Here is a 24256-nt window from a genome sequence, read left to right on the forward strand (position 1 = left end):
TCATTTATTCTAGAGAAGCTGCACGGTTGTCGATGGTATCTGTTCTTTTGAGAAGAGTTACTATCTTCATACAATGACCTAAACTTTTGCTAATAATCCTCAATCTGTCAGTCTGTCAGCTACAGCTCAAATAAAAATGTAAGCTGTTTCACTATTAAAAACTAGGAGAGTCTGCATATATGGACAAGAAAAAATTTCCCCGATTTACCAGTTAAAAATAAACTTTTTCTCGATGGAAAATACACTTTTTCCCCAGTGAAAGTACATTTTGTTCCATGTTAAATGTCAACATAATTTCCCTCAGAGTTGTAAAACGCGTTAATCCTTTGAACAGAGTAACGGCTTTATATACCGACATAGAACTGGCTACAGCTTTAGGAAAAGAAACCCAGCAAAAAACAATGCATTTTGGAAGGATCTTCGATGTGCGGAAACACGTACATTGTGTATTTATGTATTACAAAGTATAAATACAAATTCCACTAAATACAGCACTGCAGCTTCCAAAGCACTGAAATCGCGACTGTGTCCCTGGATGTGCTTTCAGGATAATCGTACTTTCTGCCATCGTTATTGCATAATTTGTAATATATGAAAGAACTATAGTAGACATGAAAAACTAACCTTTAAAATTGATCTTTTTTATTAACACACGTTACCCTTTAAGATACATCAAACACAAATGTACCTGTAAAATTTTAAACAATGGCAGAAATGACTGGCCTTCTCGGCCTGGAAATTGTGTCAAATACTTTGTGATTTAAGAAATTAATTGCACATTCTCATATGTAACACAATTCATCTTACATAAAATGAAATTTACTTTGAAAGTAACACTGCTCTAACTACCATCCACAACATTTTCCCACCATCTGTTAGAAATTTTAACAGCTGTCACATTACACTCACCAAAGGCAGTTTGTCGTTAAGAAGTATTGCACAATCTTCATCCCAAAGCCTCCGACACATTTTGCTGTCGGCAAATGTTGGTGCGTGATCTGTGTTCTGTTGTTGTAAACGGCAAATTTTCTAAGTTTTATTTTGGTGTCAAACTCTCGTTTATGTTTTACTGCTACAGTACCACTCTGCAGGCAACGAGCTACAGTAAAATTCTTTGTAATATTATCAGTTCTTACCAGTCAAAATTACAAAAATTTAACTGAAAACTGAAGCAATGAAAAATTCCTAGAATTCTAGAACATTCCCTCGTTTTTCAGGGTGAAAAAATTCTTGTGTTTTTCCCAGAATACCAAGATGTCCTGGGGCATACGGGGTGCATTTGGAGGACACTGCAAAAGTAGTGAATTTGTATAAGCTCCGAGCAAGTGCACATATCTGTGTCATATCCAAAACGGTCCAAGAAAAACTTATTCCACAGCTCGCTCGACCATTGCTCCGAGTCACCGATAAAAGTCTATCGTTCGATGTCTTTCCCGAAATTGGTATAGACGGTATGCCTACAAAAATAGGTGATCCGTGTGAAGTGTCCGGTTTTAGACAAAATTCGATGATCGCCAATTTAACGACAGTTACGGAGCCTATAATAAAATGGCACCTGTTTTATATGTTGTCGTCGTAAATAATTTACGACAAAAATTGTCGTAAACGACATTCTCTATATTTGGTGTGAAAAATAGTGTAATTCTGACGCAGCCTGTTCAGTCGTGACAGTCAAATGACGCAGATCTAGTAGTAAAGAAAGTGGCTTACCTTCTCCTGCTGGTTGAGAGTCGGGGAGCGGTGCATGAGGGCGAACTGCATGTAGCAGGCGGCGCTGCAGAAGTAGACGTCCCCATCGGGCCCCGTGTCCGCCACCAGCTCCTCCCGCGCCGACAGACCCGGGATCTCGCTCACCTTCTTGCGTATCAGGTTCGTCAGGATCACGACGTCGCAGTGACGGCAAAATTTTGCGGCACCGTTCAGGATGCTCTGGATATCCACGGGAGCTGAACGAAAGAAAGCGACAGGGTGTCTCACAAACTGCCGGAGAAGTTTGTGTTCGTGCAGGTCGAGTCTTTTCGATACTCGAGAAATGGGCAAAAAAGTGAGGGAGGAGTGGAGAACTTACAATTACTTCCCTTATTTTGTTATCTACTCTCTTCCAACTTCGAACTGTGTGAACTTCTGGGATAATTTTCGCACAAATATTGTTGCGTATAAATTTCACTGCGAACAAATATAATGAAAACTAGCAAAGATTCGTATTAACAACTACGAGAAATGACATTTCTATCAGGAGGCTACTGAAGAAAAATTAAAATTACTCGACAGTTGACACTTCGTGCGTGGTTGCCGGTTTCCTCGAATCGAAGCGTTCGGTGTAGTGCCCCCGAACTGCCACGACAATTGGTCAGGTCACTTCTAATTCCTTGTCTGCCACTCTTTTTTGTTGTGTTTGGATACCAAATCATGGGTCTGGTATTTTTATTTCACGTTACATCACACAGGTTAACACATACACGCAACGGTGCTAATGAAATACACATTTCGTACACGGCACTAACCGAGCACTACCGGATATTTCCGAACGAGACACGATTCGGCGTCACGTATACAGTTACTGTAATTGTGGAGATCAGCTTACATTAGACGAGCTTGCACAACGATGCGTGAAGCTGAATTTTTGAAGGCTGCAATTCATTGTCGGGGCTGGGTCACCGCTGTGGCGTCACTGCCAGACACCACACTTGCTAGGTGGTAGCTTAAATCGGCCGCAGTCCATTAGTACATGTCGGACCCGCGTGTCGCCACTGTGTGATCGCAGACCGAGCGCCACCACACGGCAGGTCTCGAGAGACGTACGAGAACTCGCGCCCAGTTGTACGACGACGTTGCTAGCGACTATACTGACGAAGCCTTTGCTCTCATTTGCCGAGAGACAGTTAGAATAGCCTTCAGCTAAGTTAATGGCTACGACTTAGCAAGGCGCCAATTGTATCAGTGCATGTATCTTACGAGTCTCATTGTATAGTCAAGAGAGATTTATCACAAGGATTGATTAAAAGTTAAGTATATTCCAAAGATACGTATTTTCTTCATAGTATTCAATACGTATCCTGTTCCAGACTTGACGCCAGTCGGCGTGTGTGTACGCGTGCCTTTCGGCTTCCTCCTCAGTGTGGCGTGACTAGCTTGTTACGCCACAACAGATTGACGACGAGGATTACAGGATCGTGTTTTTTCTACTTGCTTTGCTCTGATTTATTTGTGTCATGGCTTCGCCACATTCTCCAGATGTACTGTCCGAATTTTATCGCTTGCAGAATCAGCAGACGCAGGCGTTATTGGATGCCCTTGGACAGCTCGTCCAGGGTCAACGTGCGCTGCAAAACGATGCGGCCGCCGCCGCTTCATCGCTACCGCAGCCACAACACGCCGTTGCACCACCGTTTCGTCCGTATAACGCAGACGACGAAACGTGGCCGGAATGGTCCCGACAGTTTGGCTTCCATCTAGCCGCCTACAGAATTCAAGGTAATGAGCGGCAGCCATTTTTGCTTTCTTGTGTCGGTATGTCCACCTACCGTGTGATAGTGAAATTGTTTCCCCAGCGCGACTTAGCAACTCTGTCATACGACGAAATTTTGTCTGCTTTAGATGACTATTTCAAAGAAACAGTTAATGTAGTTGCAAAAAGGTATACGTTCTTTCGTACCAAACGTACGGCCGGTCAGACTAATAGGGAGTGGGTTGCAACTTTGCAAGGACTTACTAGGGAGTGTGCGTTTGAATGTGACTGTGGCCTCCCTTATTCAGATACTATGGTGCGTGATGCAATTGCACAGAACGTTTCTGATGTTCGCATACGGGAACAGATTTTGAAACTAGTTAATCCCTCCCTTCAACAGGTGATAGACATATTGGATAGGCAAGACACACTTGACTTTGCTCAGGAATCATTTGAAACTTCGCCAGCAGTGTGTCGCATTGACCGGCCCGCCGGGCGCGCAGCACGGGACGCTAAACGGCCCTCGCGCACGTCAGCGCAGCTGCAGCCTAGCTCGCAAACACGAGTCCAGCCGCGTAGGCATGCCAATGCAGTTCTAAAATCATGCCCGCGGTGTGCAACTAGACATTCGCGTGACAATTGCCCGTCACGCCAAGCTATTTGCTTTTACTGTCATAAGAAAGGACATGTTCAAAGTGTTTGCCAGAAAAAGCTTAGATCAGACAATCACAACGATTCCAGGCCCTTTGCTTCGCACCGAAATCGAACCAGGGACAATCAGGCTCGTGGACCTTCGCCCATGGACATTCATGTCGTTAATTCTACCCCGTCCAGTGCCACTTTATCTCACAGTGACTGTGTTCGTCCCGCACAAAGTGTGCGTCGATGTCGCCGGAACTCCCGTAAAGTCGCAAGTGCTTCTGTACCTGTATCAGTTCAAATTGCACGTGAAAGTCACTCTTGTCGTCAGCAGGACAATAAACTTTTTGTAGACTTAGACTTTGGAGGCAAAGTGATACCATTCCAGCTCGATACCGGAGCTGCAGTTTCATTGCTCAATCACGACACGTACAAACAGCTGGGCAAGCCTCCGTTGCGTGCCGCAAATGTTCAGCTCAATAGTTATTTAGGACAGCAGATACCTGTGTTAGGACAGTGCAGCCTTCTTGCCACATACAAGGGACAAACAAAACTTGTGTCATTTTACGTTCTTCGTTCTTCTACTACCGAGCGAGGTGGCGCAGTGGTTAGCACACTGGACTCGCATTCGGGAGGACGACGGTTCAATCCCGTCTCCGGCCATCCTGATTTAGGTTTTCCGTGATTTCCCTAAATCGTTTCAGGCAAATGCCGGGATGGTTCCTTTGAAAGGGCACGGCCGATTTCCTTTCCAATCCTTCCCTAACCCGAGCTTGCGCTCCGTCTCTAATGACCTCGTTGTCGACGGGACGTTAAACACTAACCACCACCACCACCACCACCGTTCTTCTACTGCAGTGAACTTGTTTGGTTTAGATTTATTTCAGTTGTTTAACTTGTCTATAGTAAATCAGGTCCTATCAGTGAATCAGACTGTGCCTTCCGCCAGTGTTTCTAATCTTTGTGAGGAATTTGCAGACATTTTTGCACCGGGCATTGGTTGCGCTAAGAACTATGAAGCACATTTGGAACTCAAAGTGAATGCGCAACCAAAATTTTTCAGAGCGCGCAATGTTCCCCACGCATTGCGTGATGAGGTCGCAAGAACATTAAACGATTTAGAATCACAAGGTGTCATTGAACATGTGCAGGCTTCTCTCTGGGCCTCACCCTTAGTAATTTTGCCAAAACCTTCCGGAAAATTGAGACTTTGCGTGGACTTCAAGGCAACTGTGAATCCACAACTTGTGACTGCAACTTTTCCTTTGCCCCACCCGGAAGATCTTTTTGATAAACTGTGCCCGGGTAGATACTTTTCGAAATTGGACCTAGCAGATGCGTACTTGCAAATACCAGTGGACGAAGAATCCCAGCGCGTCTTGGTGGTTAACACGCATCTTGGATTGTACCGATTCAAAAGACTGCCATTTGGGTGTGCATCCGCCCCTGCATTGTTTCAGCAATATTTACAAACTGTTTGTGCGTCGGTCCCTACTGCTGCGAACTATCTGGATGATATTGTGATCTCCGGAAAGACAGAAGCCGAACATTTAGCCAACCTACGAACGTTATTTCAGGTCTTGCGACAAAATGGTCTTCGCTTGAGGAAGGACAAATGTGTGTTTTTTGCTCGTGACTTACCATATCTGGGCCATGTCATAAATGCCCAAGGCATACATCCGAGTCCAGAGCACCTCCGTGCCATACAGGAGTTGCCTTCGTCTCAGAACTTGAAACAGCTCCAGAGTGTGTTGGGAAAAATTAACTACTATGCCAGGTTTGTGCCGCGCGCTTCTTCCATTTCAGCTCCGCTTCATCGCTTATGCCGTAAAGGTGTTCCGTTCGTCTGGACGACCGAATGCGAACGCGCCTTTCGCCGGTTGAAATCGGCGTTGCTTTCAAATACTTGCCTTACGCCATTCGATCCCCAGAAACCACTTTTGTTGATGGTCGATGCATCGGAATTCGGGATCGGTGCTGTGCTTGCGCACAAAGATGGATCGCATGATCGCCCTATTGCCTTTGCTTCAAAATTGCTCTCGTCTGCGCAACGCAATTATTCCCAGATAGAGAAAGAAGCTTTAGCTCTCGTGTTTGGTGTTACTAAGTTCCATGATTTCTTGTATGGTCGTCACTTTACCATCATCACAGACCACAAACCTTTGACATCGCTTTTTCATCCGAACAAGCCTGTACCTCCACGTACAGCGCAGAAATTCATTCTCTGGTCTCTTTTCCTCTCGCAGTACCGCTACGATATCTTGTATTGGTCCACTGCTGAGCACAGAAACGCTGATGCGTTGTCCCGTTTGCCTGTGGCTGAGGATAAAGCATTCGATTCTTCCGAACTTGCTTGCATGTTCATTGATTCGGAAACCGATGACGTGGTTGAATCATTTCCGATTGATTTTCGTCGTGTCGCTACAGCCACAGCTGCTGACCCTGTCCTTGCTACTGTTTTGCGTTTTGTTGCTACGCAATGGCCCTTGTCAAAGTCACGGATCGAGGATCCGTTGGTTCGCCGATTTTTTGCTCACAAGGAGAGACTTTTTGTATGACGTGGTGTTTTGTTGTTGCGTTCGGATAATGATCAGTCCAGAGTCGTGGTCCCACGTTCGTTACAGTCCTCTGTCTTACGGCTTCTTCACCAAGGACATTGGGGTATAGTGCGTACGAAACAACTTGCTCGTCAGCACTGTACTTGGTTCGGAATCGATGCTGCGATTGCGAATATGTGCTCTTCTTGCGTGGCGTGTGCCGAACAACAATCCGCCCCGCCGCGGAAATACTTTGCATGGCCGACAGCCACTTCCCCTTGGCAACGCTTGCACATCGATTTTGCTGGTCCATTCTGGAATGCTCGATGGTTGGTTGTGGTGGATTCCTTCAGTAATTTTCCTTTTGTTGTCCGGATGTCTTCCACGACGTCATCTGCCACCATCCAAGCGTTGTCCGCTATTTTTTGCATTGAAGGTCTTCCCCAGACTATTGTTTCCGACAATGGCCCACAATTCATGTCCGCAGAATTTCAGTCATTCTGCAAGGCCAATGGTATTCAACATCTGACACCCGCGCCATTTTCGCCTCAGTCAAACGGTGCCGCTGAACGGTTGGTCCGGACTTTCAAGTCACAGATGTTGAAGTTGAAAGAGTCTCATTCTAGGGAGGACGCATTGTTGCTCTTTTTGTCTTCGTATCGCTCTCAGCCCCGCGATGGTCGCTCGCCGGCTGAGTTGCTCCATGGTCGTCCTCATCGAACCTTGATGTCTTTGCTGCATCCGCCGCATCAGGTTCCAGTGCAGTGGCAGACTACTGCTTTTGCTCCTGGCGACGTTGTTTTCTATCGCAACTATCGCGGTTCACGGCGTTGGCTCGCAGGGCGCATTCTTCGCTGCCTCGGCCGCGCGATGTATTTGGTTTTGGGGGCCTCTGGTGAGGTGCGTCGGCATCTCAATCAGCTGCGCCTCTGTCGTCGCCTGGGTTCTGCTGCTCCCCGTCTGCTTTCAGCGACGGTGCCGTCCGGTCAGCGCCCTGGGGACCCATCTACTGGCTTGCCTCATCCCCAGGTGTTACCGACGATACCTTTCATTTTGCCTCATGGCGACGCGCCGCCGCCTGTTCTCCCGCCGGCGCCGCCCGCAGTGGACGCGTTGCTGCAACCGCCTGGCACCTCCCTGGGTCACGCGCTGCCGCTCGCTTCCCGTGACCGGCTGTCCTCCACCATGGAACTCTTGCCCGCTCCGGACCAGATGTCGTCTTCGCCCGTCGGGTGCTCCGACTCGATGGAGGTCGACCCTTCGGCCCCTCCTGTATCTCTACAGGCGCATACACCGCATGTTGACGTGCACCCTGGACTAGGTTTTCAGGTGTTTCCTAGCTCCCCTCGGACCGAATGGCCGGGTGCGGGTGGCACAGCCTCGCCTGTTGTTAGGCTCCCCACCTCATCGCATACGTCAACAAGGGGTCCTCCCCACGGCGGGCGGAAGCCTTATGACACGACCGTTCGCCGATTTGCGGGGGAGGAATGTGGTGTCACCGCCAGACACCACACTTGCTAGGTGGTAGCTTAAATCGGCCGCAGTCCATTAGTACATGTCGGACCCGCGTGTCGCCACTGTGTGATCGCAGACCGAGCGCCACCACACGGCAGGTCTCGAGAGACGTACGAGAACTCGCGCCCAGTTGTACGACGACGTTGCTAGCGACTATACTGACGAAGCCTTTGCTCTCATTTGCCGAGAGACAGTTAGAATAGCCTTCAGCTAAGTTAATGGCTACGACTTAGCAAGGCGCCAATTGTATCAGTGCATGTATCTTACGAGTCTCATTGTATAGTCAAGAGAGATTTATCACAAGGATTGATTAAAAGTTAAGTATATTCCAAAGATACGTATTTTCTTTATAGTATTCAATACGTATCCTGTTCCAGACTTGACGCCAGTCGGCGTGTGTGTACGCGTGCCTTTCGGCTTCCTCCTCAGTGTGGCGTGACTAGCTTGTTACGCCACAACAACCGCAGTCACAAATATAACTTCGTAATCGAGTAATGGAGTCTAGTGCAATAGTTAGCATACGAACCTGACGCGTAGAAGGTCACAGGTTCGAATCTCTTCAAATATAGCGAAATATTTTTTCTAAATCTAATCAAAAGAGTACGGTTATTATTTTTATTCAATTAATTAGTTTAAATGTAATTCTTTTTATTTCTGTTTGTTTACCACGTCATCTTCATCACTGTTGGTTTCTTTATTTCCTCTAATTTTTCTTCTTAACATTCTTTGTTCATCTTAAATCTGCCTGTGTCACCTATAATCTGCAACAACCAAGTTCAGACAGTTCAAATGGCTCTGAGCACTATGGGAATTAACTTCTGAGGTCATCAGTCCCCTAGAACTTAGAACTACTTAAACCTAAGGACATCACACACATCCACACCCGAGGCAGGATTCGAACCTGCGACCGTAGCAGTCGCGCGGTTCCGGACCGAAGCACCTAGAACCGCTCGGCCACTCCGGCCGGCAACAACCGAGTTCCGGCAAGGACTGCTCATCGGTCGGTAAAGCAGCTGCTCATGTAGCCCGTGTGAGGACACCTACACACAACCGACGATAGCAAGAAATTAACAGTTTTTCCGTTTAAAGTTTGCTCACAGAGATTAGCTACAACCGCTGTGAACAAAGCGATCGAGAATTTAGTTCTGCCACAGAATTCTGATCGCCATTTTCTCAGGTACATTGCACATCACAAGTTTGTGGTTAGTTCAGAACACGAATTCAAATTTAGGGCTACAAAACGCACTGTCAGCCACAGTTCAGTCATCTATCACTTTAAATCAGCTGTCGACAGAGCACCTCCGATTTCCGTCATACCTCGCAGAGGCCACTTTCGACACTCGACCGTGTTACACATTAACAGCATTTGTGAAGTGGGCCACCGTGTTTGTGTGTCACCTATAACTGAGTGGTAGCTGGCAGCTGATGTGGCAACACTGTAGGGGCAACTGACAGACACGAAGTATCGAGTAATTTTAATCGGACTATTAGACTTCCCTTCGGCATTTAATTCCCGACCCTCCCGTACCGACGTCACTCACCTCCTTCCTTGCCGTCCTTCCCGCGAGTCCTGTACAGCCCCAACTTCTGGGAGGGCGGTGTGCTCGTCCTCTCGATCACGTCAAACGCCGCAGGCGCCGGCACTCGCAGGATGCCGGCCAGCCGGTGCAGGACGCCCGCAATGTCCTCGGCGGCAGCGGCCGTGAGCGTCAGTGTCACCGTCACATTGCCGGAGTCGCGCAACGGAGCCGGCGGGGATGGGCCGAACCGCTGGCGCACCAGCAGTTGAGGCCCTCCGGCGTTCTCCTTGTCCTGTGGGAGCCGGGAAAATGTACGAGTTCTATCTACAGAGGAGTACGGGACTACTACGGTTGTCCGGAAGTAACCTCTGTCAAAACACACAAAATATGAAATACTGCAGGCAAGTGCAAAAGTTGTCCAGAAAGTAAATAAATACTGGAAGCGAGTGTGTGTGTGTCCATTCATTTTCACATAATCAGTAGTCACATTTAATTACTTGTCGATCTCTTAACATACAGGCAAATTCCCTCAGCCTTAAATTTTGCCACCCGATATTGCAACTGGCACACGACTGCACCTCGAAGTTTTTTGTGGGAGCTGAAGTGTTAGGGGCCCAAACATTTCTCGTGTTGGAAGACGTGGAAATCACTCGGAGCCAAGTCTGACCTTTTCAAAAATGTCCCATTTGAAGCGACATACAATTCTCATTTTTTCCAGACGGATTATAGCTAACTACTCTCGTGACGAACACAATACCCCGATAGTTAAGAAACCACATCCCTTACTTTCAATCTCTCTTCTCGTCCGCTCGCCGTCTACAGCCCCTCGACTCTCCTGTACACTACGGCGTCACCGGCAACCGGCAGCAGTTTGCTGCTCACCCTACCTGTTAAATCATTTGTGTACACAGAGAACGAGAGTGGTCCTATCACACTTCCCTGGGCCACTCCTGACAATACCTCGCCTCTGGTGAACACCTGCTACCGAGGACAACATACTGGGTTCTATTACTTAAAATCTCTTCGAGTCACTCACATATCTGAGAACCTAATCCGTACACTCGGACCTTCGTTAACAGTCTGTACGGCACTGGCTGGATCTACAAATGTCATTTGCAGGGCTTCTGGATTAAGTTTTTATTACGCCATTGCCACTATTTTATTTGCAAACTGGATCACTTAAATGCCGTGTCGACCGTGTAAGACATATTTTAAATATGCTACAACAGTGGCATATTCAGAAATAGAGACAGAAAACAAGCTAGTGAAAACCGCAACTGAGATATTGTGCGTATGTATTTAATAAAAACCATCCACTAAAACATCATACGACTTTACTTTTCGAGTTGGTGTGAAAAATAATTTATGAGAAGCACACGGAAAGTGATTAAGCTACATGTCAACACCTCAAAAGAAGGTATTGTAGGATAACCCACAGCATTCACTGCCTTACCACATCGGCAGCGTCCTTGGCGTAGTGTGGTGGTGGGCGCAGCCGGATGGGTATCGGAGTGACGAGTGGAATGACGGGAGAGGTGCGGCGTGCTGCCCACGCCTTGCTGTCTTCCTCACTTTCATCTTCGTCTTCATCTTTAATTAATTGTAAACCTTTACAGAGAGAAAATTTTGTACCGTTAAGACGACAGCTCGGTAAGAAACTAATAAAAATAAAACTCTAATAGTGATAGAAAACAGAAAATAATAATTTGGCACATAGAGCACACTTTGATGACTGGCACATAAATAAGATACGTAATTAAATTAAGCTTCACATCTCACCTGGAAAACGAAGTGGCAGATCTCTGAAAACACACTCGGGAGAAGACGAACTTATAATGGTGTCCGGCGTGTCGTTATCTCTCTCCCGGTGATCTTTTTTATCGTCACCTGAATAGTGGCAAATAAATAATTTTTAGTACAAGCTTAAAAGAACCTCACCGCATCACGTGATTTGGTTAATGAAAGATAAAATATTATGATATGTGGAACTGAGAAGGAAAGAAAAAAGCACGAAAAAAATGACAGGAATATGAAACATTTTATCTTCCCCATCAAGCTCATTCTGCCTGCAATGACACCAGGTGTTCCTGATCTATTTGAAGCACACTATGACAACTGCTTTGACCTCTACTGATCAAATTTGCAAGTGCCCAAGAAAATGAAATGGTTACCCAGCGAACAGTGTTTCAGAATCAGCATTCGAACACTTATCTTTTAAGAATAAAAATTTATTAACTGTAATTTCCTACTGACAATGTTACAATATATATGAAAAACTAAATGGAATAAACTACAGGCAGAAATTATACTCACTGTCATTATCAAAACGAACAGAAGCAAACTCCTGGTCATAAAACCCTCGCTGTGTCGACGGAGGTGGGAGAGGAGGCAGTGGCGGCAGAGGACCAAATGGCCTCGTGTTGTAATGGTCCGAAACCTACATAAACATAAAACTTCTAGCATGTTAATAAAACAATGAATTGGATTCAGTTTTAACAAACTATAGTGAAATCACTAACTCAGTCTCAGCAGCACTCCTTCTGAAAGAAAATGTACATAAAATTCTAAGAAACATTTCAAAATTTACACAGTTAGTAGGTATGCCTTAACTAATCTGCAAAGCAAATGACACTGTGTTGTTGAGACAAACAGCTGAACATTTATTTATCATAGGCTTCAATATTTTAATAAAATGTTCTGAAATAAGGTCACCTACAGGGGGGCCCACTGTGTGGTTATTTATTCCTCCACAAATACATATTCTAGAAGAGCCTGCCAACAGAACATCACACAGCAATATTTTGCAAGCATTAGGAAAAATGATAAGTTACATGTTGAAGCTTCCTCAGTTACGTAATTTGTGATTCAAAACGTGTATGTATAAAAAGAAAATTGTTTGTGATAGAGAAAGAGCGCGAGCATATGAATTGCCATACTGCAATGAATAAGCAAAAAGAACACAGCAGTGTAAAGTAGAAAACCTCCAATATTTAAGTAACACAATACCGTAATCATACACACTCACCACTGTTTCCCACAGCAGAATCCAGACTCGACTGTATAGATGTGATTGTGAACTAACTCAATAAAGTGTGAGAGAATATTTGCAGAAAACTGTGTTTCAACTCTCTTAAAACCACTATGGACTTTTTATTCTGTAAATGAAAGGCTCTGCTATAACTGGAAGGTCACTCACCAGTGTAAAAAAAAAAACAAGCCATGGCCAAAGATTTGTCCCAGTCAAAAGTCTCACCCACCAGTCAATTAATTTAGGACAAATTTTGGTGACCCCACCCATTATTTAAAATTTTTATAGAGTATTGTCGTGTGTGTGTTGTATCATTAATGCCACAAAAATTCTGTTTTTCTTTAATAAATCCCGTATTTGCACAATAAAACACTTCACACAGTTCATAAATAAATAAGGACACTGCCTGACAAAAAAGTGAAATACCAAGAAGGGGAGGAGGAATCACAATGAAACTTCACGGGCTCCACAGGGTATGTGATGACAAATGCAAGTCAAATTTATAATGAACTTTGTAGTACGAGCTGACTTATCAGTACGATGTCGCACCCCCTCGGGTCCAGACGCACACACCGATTCAGTATGGACGGCCATCATATAGTTGTCATACCCTCTCCCGATATGAACCGGCCCACAACTGGTTTAACTGGTCGTCCATATCCCGGCTACTTGTACAGGAACGGAGTCGACGTCCGAGTCGGTCCCGCACCCGTCATCAGGGACAGGCCCGGGTATCTCGCCGTCCAGGGGAGAATCTTAATGCCATGCGGACGGTTCACAGACACGCGTGCCATATGTGGATGTGCACTGTCTCATTGGAAAACAGAACCACAAAACTGTCACTCGAGAGATAATATGCGAGGATGCAGTACGTCCATATCTGCTGTGCACCGGAGTTCCCTCAGACGCTACCCGACGTCTTACCCTATAGATCCCCACACTGTGACAACGGCAGTAACACATGACACCGGCAGTAACATTGCAGAACTCTTCAAAACACCAGAAGTCTCGGACGGTGGGCATTTGGGATTGTGCAGAACAATTCATTGGCGAGCGCAATGCAGCACTATTCGTCAACAGTCCACACTTCCCAGTCACAATACCACTCCAAATGCAGCCATTCAAGTTGTGGTGTTAATGATAGTTTGAGCACGAGATGATAATTCCCTCCTAAATCTGCCTGTCAGCAAGTCTCTCACCGATGAAGCAGGACAACCCAGCAGTCGAGCGAAGTTCGTTACTCATGACCGCAGGTGTAGACGTGAAGGGGTGACAATGTGCTCAGTAGACAAAATTAGACGTGGGAGACCAGAACCTTGATGACAAGTACACCTGCTCTCACATTCCCATTTATTGTGACATCTGGCCACCACCGCCACACACAAAAGCCTCACAATTCGACTGACCGGCCAATTGGAGAACCATGTTACGGCCCCTTTTAATCACCGTCAGATGTCAGTATGCCATCTCACGCGAGTGCACGACACTTCCGTGTCCTCCACTGCGATCACTCGATATCTGACATCATTCGTGCCCTTATACACCCCACCGGGCCCGGTAACGACACAAACTACGCTAATGGACTCTGGTGACCATTCTACTTGCCAGAGAGAAGTGTACTCTAATAATTTAGATAAGCCACCAATATTGTCTGCACATGTACAGAGTTACACTGATATCTAACCATGTCTTCGGAGTGCTTCACTTATTTTGACAGGTAGTGTAAATAAATAGAGCTACTCTGTTATCAGGTTTTGGTAAGAATATGCAATTGTATTCTGGGTTCTGGAATATGAATTGTAATTTACTAGGTACATTATTATCAACATGTCACATTGTTTGCTGTCCCCCCTCCAAAAACGTCAGTAATGAAACAAGTCGCTAAATACTGAGGTTCTCGCTGGCACTTTTTCTGTCGCTGTCAAATTCCGACAGGTCCCAGTAGACAATTCTCCTTCTTATACGAGATGTAACAAGGTCTCCTCACAATTAGCCAACATTAGAATGCAATTTTTGAATGAGAATCACGCAGTGTAACATTTCCTTAGACACAAAATGGATTTGGATTACCTATTTTGTGTGGTTGTGCTGAAATGCTATTTATTTGCATGTCCGAGTACAGAGTGCACTTTGTACCAATTTGTCATCTGTGGGATGCTACCTTCACAGTGTGGCAATTTTAACAGGCAATAGTTTTGATACTACGAGCGGAAAAAATAGTTCGATCGTGTAAATCCTGCCGAAGGCGTGTTTTAGCTATGTTGGCATGAAATGATAAATTAAGTGCTCTGTTCCCAGTCATCTACATATTTTGTGCAAAACATCAAATATTAAGACTATATGTAGAGTCATCGATACAATATTTTAGTCATTTAGAGTAATTGAAACATTTCTGAAATTGCTCATTTAGGCAAAAATTATCACCTATATGCTCTCGATCTGAAAATGACAGTTTTAAAAACATAAATATATATTCTGTGATATGAATATAATAGAAGGAAACATTCCACGTGGGAAAAAATATAGCTAAAAACAAAGATGATGTGACTTACCAAACGAAAGTGCCGGCACGTCGATAGACACACAAACAAACACAAACATACACACAAAATTCTAGCTTTCGCAACCAACGGTTGCCTTGTCAGGAAAGAGGGAAGGAGAGGGAAAGGTGAAAGGATTTGGGTTTTAAGGGAGAGGGTAAGGAGTCATTCCAATCCCGGGAGCGGAAAGACTTACCTTAGGGGGAAAAAAGGACGGGTATACACTCGCGCACACACACACATATCCATCCACACATATACAGACGCAAGCAGACATATATATTCTGGAACACTATACATTTTTTTTTCTCCTCGCAGCCTCAAATTTAATTCACTGTGTTCTTCAAGCAAGTCCGAATATGTCTATCCTTGAGCAACACTGGGTTGCAGATTTTTAGACTCACGTTGGGTAACGATGCGCTCCCGTATCTGCCGCGCAGTTCTCCGGTCAGGGGTCCCACCTTCGTAGCGTCGCCTGCACCGAACACGGGGCATGCCGAGTGGTTCCTGGCCAGAGTCGGCTCGAGAATCGACAGAGGTGGCAACTGCCGCAACTGTGTCATCACGTTCTCCACGAACGTGTCGTAGTCTTCTTCCGCCTAAGAAAAGCCAAATAGCTATATGTACGTCACTCGGTACAACAATCTGCACATACATTAAAAATTTCATAATTATAATGTACTTAAATATGTATTTATCAAAACTCACAACAGTCAACAAACGGTGATAAAATGCTACATCTTGAGACATTTGTCACAGAAGAAATGGAAATACAAGTTTGGGAATACATATTTATAGGTGATCAAATACAGCAGTCACTGCTCGTAGTATCTCAGAATAAACTAGGAAACTGTAAGGAAAAAATATGCCGAAATATCATCGAGTCACGAGTCCCAGACAATGTGCTTCCACATTTTGCATCTCCTAAGGCTCCCCAGCTCCATTCTGAAAGCTCGAGGCTCTCCTAAGCAGATTTACAGGAGGAGGACAGGCGGCAGTAGTTTAAAGTCTCGTCGAGTGTAAGCTCAGGCCGGACGACGAAGTAGTAGTCCTCTTTTATCCTTCCGACTGCACATTCCGCCCAAACATATTTTCATTTCTACAGATGCAGTTCCTGGGAAAAATGCTAGGCAGCAAAACTGCCTCACTTCCGCATTGATGAATGCTAATGGCATGATTCGAGTCTTATTTCTGAAAGAAGTTTTGACACTTTTGCGTTTACAATAAAAATGGGCAGAGGGGGTGTCTATGTAACTGTTGAATAATGGAAAATCCAGGATGGAATGTAACAATATTATAAAAGGACAGTTGCTACTCACCATCTAGTGAAGATGCCGAGTCACAGATGCGCTGAACAAAAAGACTGTCAGAAACACACACACACACACACACACACACACACACACAAACAAACACACACACACACACACACACACAACTCTAACTGCTGAGGTCCGACTGCCAGTAGCAGTGCATGATGGGAAAAGCAACCAGGGGCTGGGGGTAAGGAGGAGGCTGGGGTGGGGAGGGGGAGAGATAGCAGGGTAGGAGTAGGGGTTAGTAAAGTGCTGCTTGTGGGATTGTATAGGGATGAAGTGCAGAGAGGGTAGGGCAACTAGCTGCAGTCTGGAGGTTGGGGAGATGGGGGAGAGGGGGCAAGGGGAGTGGAAGAGACTAGAAGTAAAGACACTGATGATGTGTTGGTGGCATGGAATGGGAACAGGGAGGGAGCTAGACGGGTAAGGACAATGACTAACGAAACTCGGGGCCAGGAGGGTTACGGAAACGTAGGATATATTGCAGGGAGGTTCCCACCTGCACAATTCAGAAATTCTGGTGTTGGCGGGAGGATCCAGATAGCACACACAGGCTGTGAAGCAGTCACTGAAAAGAAGAATGTCATGTTGGGAAGCATGCTCAGCAACAGAGTTGTCCAGCTGTTTCTTTGCCACAGCTCGTCAGTGGCCATTCGTGCGCACAGACAGTTTTTTTGGTTGTCAGGCCTACATACAATGCGGCATAGTGGTTGCAGCTTAACTTGTAGATCACACGCCTGGTTTTGCAGGTAGCTCTGCCTTTGATGGGATAGGTGGTAGTGGGAAGATGTACGGGACACGTCTCGCATCTCGGTCTATTACAGGGATACGAGTCACGGGGCAAAGAGTCGGGAGCAGGTGTCATGTAGGGACGGACGAGGATATCTGTTAGGATCGGTGGGTGGCGGAATACCACCGTGGGAGGGGTGGGAAGGACAGTGGTGGATAGGACATTCCTCATTCCTGGGCACAATGAGAGCTAGTCAAAGCCTGGTGAAGAATGTGATCCAGTCAGTCCAGTACTGGGTTGTACCGCCTCACGAGGGGAACGGTCCCCAGTATACGAATGGCGGGACTTTGAGGGGTGGTGGGTGACTCGAGGGATAAGGAATGAAATGTACAAGTCTGGGAGGGTAATTACAGTCTGTGAAGGCCCCAGAGAGACCCTCGGTATATTTCGAGAGGGACTGCTCTTCACAACAGGTGCGACGGCCACAGGCAGCTGAGCTGTACGGAAGGAACTTCTGAGTACGGAACGGGTGGCAGCTGTCGAAATGGAGGTATTGCTGGCGGTTTGTAGGTCTGATGTGGATGGAGGTACTGATGTAGCCATCTCTGAAGTGAAGGTCAACATCGAAGAAGTCGGGTTGTCGGGTCAGGCGAAGTGAACGGGGGAGAAGGTGTCGAGGTTCTGGAGGAATACGGATAGGATGTCCTCACCCTGGATCCAGATAGCAAAGATTTCGTCGACGAATCTGAACCGGGTGAGGGAATTCGGATTCCACTAGACGGCCCACTAATAGGGTGGCACAGGACGGTTCGGTGCAGGTGCCGATAGCTACACCCCAGATTTGTTTCTAGGTAATGCCTTCGAGGGAGAAGTATTTACGGGTGAGAATACAGTTGGTCACAGTGACTACAAAGGAGATCGTAGATCTGGAATCGATCGGACATTGGGAAGGGTAGTGGTCAATAGTGGTAAGGCCACGAGCATTACGGATGTTAGTGTAAACAAAGGTGGCATCAAAAGTGATGAGCAGGGCACCGTGTGGTAAATCGACAGTAGCTGTGGAGAACTGGAAGTAGATGCAGCCACGGAGAAAGAGAAGTTGTCCACCATCAGAGATGTGGCAAAGACTAGTGGTGAAGGACTAGTGTCTGAGCTCTTAAGAGTCATTTATCTTTAAGGAGGAATTGAGAACTCCGACTGAAATGTAAGCCTGCACCTCAGGGAAATTCAAGAAGAGGTAAACAAAATGGGGATTGTTTATGAATGTGGGCCAAAATGATAACAACACACTAAATGAAACTACAATATAATATAAATAAGACAAATTATGTATGCAATAGGAAGCTGCACCTAAGGCACACAAAAGCAAAACGAGTGCTCATTTTGGTATATAAATAACATTCAACTGTTCATCAAAATGTTAATTTGTGTGTTATTTTGCGAACCAATATAAATAAGACAAATTATGTATGCAATAGGAAGCTGCACCTAAGGCACACAAAAGCAAAACGAGTGCTCATTTTGGTATATAAATAACATTCAACTGTTCATCAAAATGTCAATTTGTGTGTTATTTTGCGAACCAAACTGATAACTTAGCGACCCTGGCAGCAGCATTGGGTTTACATCCAACAACCAGAGGGGAGATAGCAATAGCATACAATCTAATACTCGGGTTATCAGCCGAGTGACGGTTGCATCGTCTTGTTGCAATGTTTCAATGAGTTTCGTACTGGTCATCTTCATCAGTACTTGTAGTACACTCAGAAAAGTAATCGGCATTCTGTCGAGTCCAATTCTGACTATCAGAACTGAGAGTGCCGCATCCCGAGTTGACCGTGCTCGCTGATCGAACATCCGTCCTTTCCCTCACATGTTGTCGAACAAATTCAGCTGATCTGTCACCTGCGACTGCTACGGTCACAGGTTCGAATCCTGCCTCGGGCGTGGATGTGTGTGATGTCCTTAGGTTAGTTAGGTTTAAGTAGTTCTAAGTTCTAGGGGACTGATGACCACAGCAGTTGAGGCCCATAGCGCTCAGAGCCATTTGAACCATTTTTTTGATGTCACCTCCCTCCTTCTTGAGATAGTCCAAAACCGCATTTCCAGTTACGTTCACAGTGCCGATATTGGCTCCGGTATTTTTGGTCAGCAATCTCTTCCGTGTCTGGATATATTCCCATTTCCCAGAATCCTGCAGAAATATCAGCTTCAAACTTTCCCCTTGTACTTGTTTCATCAGCTCAGGTATTAGAGCAAGCAAACCCATCCTTGTGAATTTTAAAATTTTCCCGGCGAATTGACTGTTCAAACAAATTTCGGGCTTGCAGCCGGTCGTCGTTAAATACTTCGCACGATATTTCAACTTGGCACCTGCCAGTCATCTTCAGGTGAGCCGTCGCAGACTGGCGATAAAGTTCTCCGCTCTGCAATATATAGCGTACTTTAACTATTCTGCGCATGCGTCGAAAACTTGATAGTTGAACCAACACTGCCCGCCGGCAGCGCCCTCGCTGGTGGAATAGCGGAACTCAGTCGCCCCCTGCGTTGCTGTTTGCCACGGCCGTCGACACACTCTGTCGCCTTCGATTTGAGCAAATCGTGGAGATGATGGGATTCCATGCACTGTCCAGCTGGTAGCCGCTGTCACGGTTTAACAGATTTTCCGCCAGTCGTATTTCTACGGATTCTTTAATAATGGAGTCCCAGAAAGACGTTGCTGTAGACAAAATCATTGTTTTCTCATACTCCATTGAATGTCCAGAAGAAATACAATGTTCAGCAATAGCGGACTTGCTTGGCTGCAAAAGGCGGGTGTAACGTTGATGTTCAGTGCAGCGTTCTTTCGCGGTGCGTGTGGTTTGACCTATGTAAGCCAAACCACATTGGCACGGTATCTTGTAAACTCCGGCCTTTCGTAGTAACAGAACTTTATCGCCAGTCTGCGACGGCTCACCTGAAGATGACTGGCAGGTGCCCAGTTGAAATATCGTGCGAAGTATTGAATGACGACCGGCTGCAAGCCCGAAATTTGTTTGAACAAACCCATCCTTATTCAATGATACCATATAAGGATGGTGTAATAGAATGTGTGCCAGGATACTTCTCTATTTCCTTTTTAATGGCGCAAAAAGGGCAACATCGAGTGGCTGTGTGAGATGTGCGGATTGTGCTGGCAAAAATGTGGATCTTATGTTTTCATTGGTACATTTCATTATAATATCAACACTAAGATCAGAAGACAAATTGTCCTCAATCACAATCTTCCGTCCCTGCAGATATGGAAACAGCACCGAGTCTAACAAGTCTTGGGATGTTGTGCTATCAAACCACCCTTCTTTAGAGTGATTTCATCTCAAACCAATAGGACCGTCATGAGTCTGTGTGTCCCAAAGTTGTTCAGCTATGTTCACAACATAAATGAGCAACAGTTTACCACTGGAGTAGCTGAAAAAGTCAATGAAATTGCACCTTTTGAAAAGTTTCTGACCTCATCTCACTACTGTCAATTTTTTACTAGGGCCGTCACCGAGTTTAGTCTCATCACAGTCAACATTATTTTGTGGTGAAACACCTGCCAGTGTTGTATTGAAATTATCAAAATAAGTAATAATATCATTCTTCCCCACTTCAGAAAGGCATCTTTTTAACGTTCAAGCAGCTCTCTCTCTCTCTCTTTTTTTACAAATAGCCAGACCCATCCCTCTCGAAGTAAATTACTTCTGAACCTAACCCTTCGATGTCCACATTCATTACGGTATGAGGGGCGTTTGAAAAGTCCGTGCAAAAATAAAAACTACTTACGTGTTTGGGGTAAACCTTTTTTATTTTTCAACATAGTCTCCTTTTAAACTTATACACTTCGTCCAACGCTGTTCTAATTTGTTGATCCCTTCTGAATAATAGGAATTGTCCAAGTCTGCAAAATAGCCATTAGTTGCTGCAATCACCTCCTCATTTGAATAAAATTTTTGTCCCACCGGCCATTTCTTCAAATTGGGGAACAAACAGGAGTTCGAGGAAGCCAAGTCTGGAGAATAGGGGGATGTGAAAGGAGTTGGAATTCGGAATTCTATTTCCATTAATTTGTGACCACAACTCCTGAGGTGTGTGCGGTGCACTGTCGTGGTGGAAAAGGACTTTTATACGGTCCAATCGCAGCTCGGTTTTCAAATTGTCCAATAACGATGAATAATATGCACCTGTAATAGTTTTACCCTTTCCAGATAGTCGATGAGGATCATCCCTTGCGAATCCCAAAAGACAGTCACCATAACCTTTCCGGCCAAAGAAATGGTCTTCGATTTTTTTGGTGCAGAACCTCGTTGGTAACCGATAGTTTACATAATTGTTTGGTCTCAGGAGTATAGTAATGTATCCATGTTTCATCCACAGTGACGAAACGATGCTTAAAGTCCTGTGGATTCTTCCTGAACAGCTGCAAACCATCCTTGCAACACTTCACACGATTCCGTTTTTGGTCAAGTGTGAGAAATCGCAGAACCCATCTTGCGGATAACTTTCCCATTACCAAATGTTTATGCGAAATATTATGTACCTGTTCATTCGATATGCCCACAGCACTAGCAATCTCATGCACCTTAACTCTTCTGTCATCCATCACCACATCATGGATTTTATCAATAATTTCTGGAGTCGTAATCTCCACAGGGCATCCAGAATGTTCAGCATCACTTGTACCCATATGGCCACTCTGAAAATTTTGAAACCACTTATAAACTGTTCTAATCGAAGGTGCAGAGTCATCGTAACGTTTATCAAGCATCTCTTTAGTCTCCTGAGGCGTTTTGCTTTTCATAAAGTAATGTTTAATTATCACATGAAATTCTTTTTTGGTCCATTTTTTAACAATCACTCGACTTCCTTGATTCACACGAATGCCAAACACAAAGAAATAGACCAATATGGTTGAAACTTGGTGTGCGTTCTTTCCAAAGATGCTACTAACTAAACATGACCTTGTTACGCGCCAGTCGTGCCATCTCTCGGACTTTGCACAGACTTTTCAAATGCCCCTCGTATGATTTTCCAACAAATCTTATATCATTTAAATCCAGAGGAATCACTACAGGCCATTAATGGCTCTACCATTTGTTTATCTTCAGTCTCATTGAAAACATATTGAATTGCAACACTCTGAACAGGTTTCCTTTTAAATTTATTCGAAATTGTTTTTCTGGGGGGAAACATTCCCTTCTGAATGACCTTAAGTGCTCTCCCTAACCTCTCCATAGAATAACCGCAATACTTTCTACCCATATTGGTAATAAAAAATCACACGAAACAAAATACTGTCTAAAGTAACCGCACTAGTTGCCGACTTTTTGAACAGTTCATTATGATAAACACTGAACAATGATTGGGTAGGTACAAATATTACACTAGTTTGAAGTTTTATCACATGAGAATCTTGAACTTGACAACATACTGTGGGTAAAGTCATCTTTCTAGGGCAAATTCCACCCAGTTGATGGTACGTTGAAAGGCTCATGTCAGGGAGGGTGAAACACGGTGTTCATTTATTAGTTTCACAAGCCAGAATGAGATTTTCACTCTGCAGCGGAGTGTGCGCTGATATGAAACTTCCTGGCAGATTAAAACTGTGTGCCAGACCGAGACTCGAACTCGGGACCTTTGCCTTTCGCGGGCAAGTGCTCTACCAACTGAGCTACCCAAGCACGACTCATGCCCCGTCCTCACACCTTTACTTCTGCCAGTACCTCGTCTCCTACCTTCCAGACTTTACAGAAGCTCTCCTCATTCTGGAAACATCCCCCAGGCTGTGGCTAAGCCATGTCACCGCAATATCCTTTCTTTCAGGAGTGCTAGTTCTGCAAGGTTCGCAGGAGAGCTTCTGTAAAGTTAGGAAGGTAGGAGACAAGATACTGGCAGAAGTAAAGCTGTGACTGCCGGACGGGAGTCGTGCTTGGGTAGCTCAGTTGGTAGAGCACTTGCCCGTGAAAGGCAAAGGTCTGGAGTTCGAGTCTCGGTCCGGCACACAGTTTCACAAGCGTCAGCTGTTATTGACTTGTGTTACAGTGTGAAATGTTCGATGCATTACTACTACGGACTTTATCGTTTGCAAAATCACAGATCAGTAGTATAAGTTTTAGGTCTAGATAGTACTGCGGTAGGTAAGGAACCATTTTCTCGCAAATTTTTTTCAGTTGTGTGCATGGTGGTTCTACCCCATTCTATTATGTTTTTGATCTCTGTTAATAACAAATTTCTCTTTCCTTTTCTCTAATTCTCAGGTATATTTTCAGTACCATCAAGCTTCAAGCCTGACCCCCCCCCCCCCCCCTCAATTTAGATTCATTGATGAGTTTATTCTTCTAACTGTCCTGATTCTAGGAGTAACATTAGTTTGGATATAGAGCATGCTAATTAAAAGTTGCAGTAGTTAAAGGTAGCACCATAGCTTGATATGTGTAAAACATCACGAGCTTATCAGCACAATTACATATCTGCATCTGTACTCTGCAAACCACTGCGAACTGCACGATAAAGAGCATGTCTCTCTGTACCAGAGTTTTGCTGTGTCCCATCTGCGTTTGGGGCATGGGAAGAATGACTGTTTAAATATCTTTTTGTGTGCTGTAAGTAATCTAATTTTGTCATCATGAATCCTATGTGAGTGATATAGGGGGCGGATGCAATCTACTTTGTAGAATGATTGTTTTTCCCCAGTATTTTGCTGATAAACATAAGTCTAGTACTAGTTTTACCTATGACTATGTCATCATTCCATTTCATATCCCTACAAAGTGTTACACCGAGGTAACTGTATGAGTTGGCCAATTCTAACTGTGACTCATTTATATTATAATATAGAATACTACATTCTTGCATTCTGTAAGTACACTATTTGACATTTCTGAACATTTAAAGGAAGTTGCCAGTTTCTGCACTGCTTAGAAATCTTATCACGATCTGACTAACTATTTATGCAGTGTAGCGGG

General features: G+C 45.0%; 1 protein-coding gene across 1 annotated transcript in view; it reads right to left on the minus strand.

The window, feature by feature from the left end:
• The window catches only part of LOC126215310 (histone-lysine N-methyltransferase 2D-like), a 459193-nt gene that overhangs the window by 66648 nt on the left and 368289 nt on the right, over positions 1–24256 (minus strand). The window contains exons 62-67 of the mRNA XM_049941991.1: positions 15632–15826; positions 11973–12096; positions 11439–11546; positions 11113–11267; positions 9681–9951; positions 1711–1946 (exon numbers count right to left, since the gene is read on the minus strand). Coding sequence (XP_049797948.1) covers positions 1711–1946; positions 9681–9951; positions 11113–11267; positions 11439–11546; positions 11973–12096; positions 15632–15826 — 1089 coding nt within the window. The remainder of the gene's footprint in view (positions 1–1710; positions 1947–9680; positions 9952–11112; positions 11268–11438; positions 11547–11972; positions 12097–15631; positions 15827–24256) is intronic.

This window comes from Schistocerca nitens, chromosome 12 (genome assembly GCF_023898315.1).
Source record: "Schistocerca nitens isolate TAMUIC-IGC-003100 chromosome 12, iqSchNite1.1, whole genome shotgun sequence".
NCBI lineage: Eukaryota > Metazoa > Arthropoda > Insecta > Orthoptera > Acrididae > Schistocerca > Schistocerca nitens.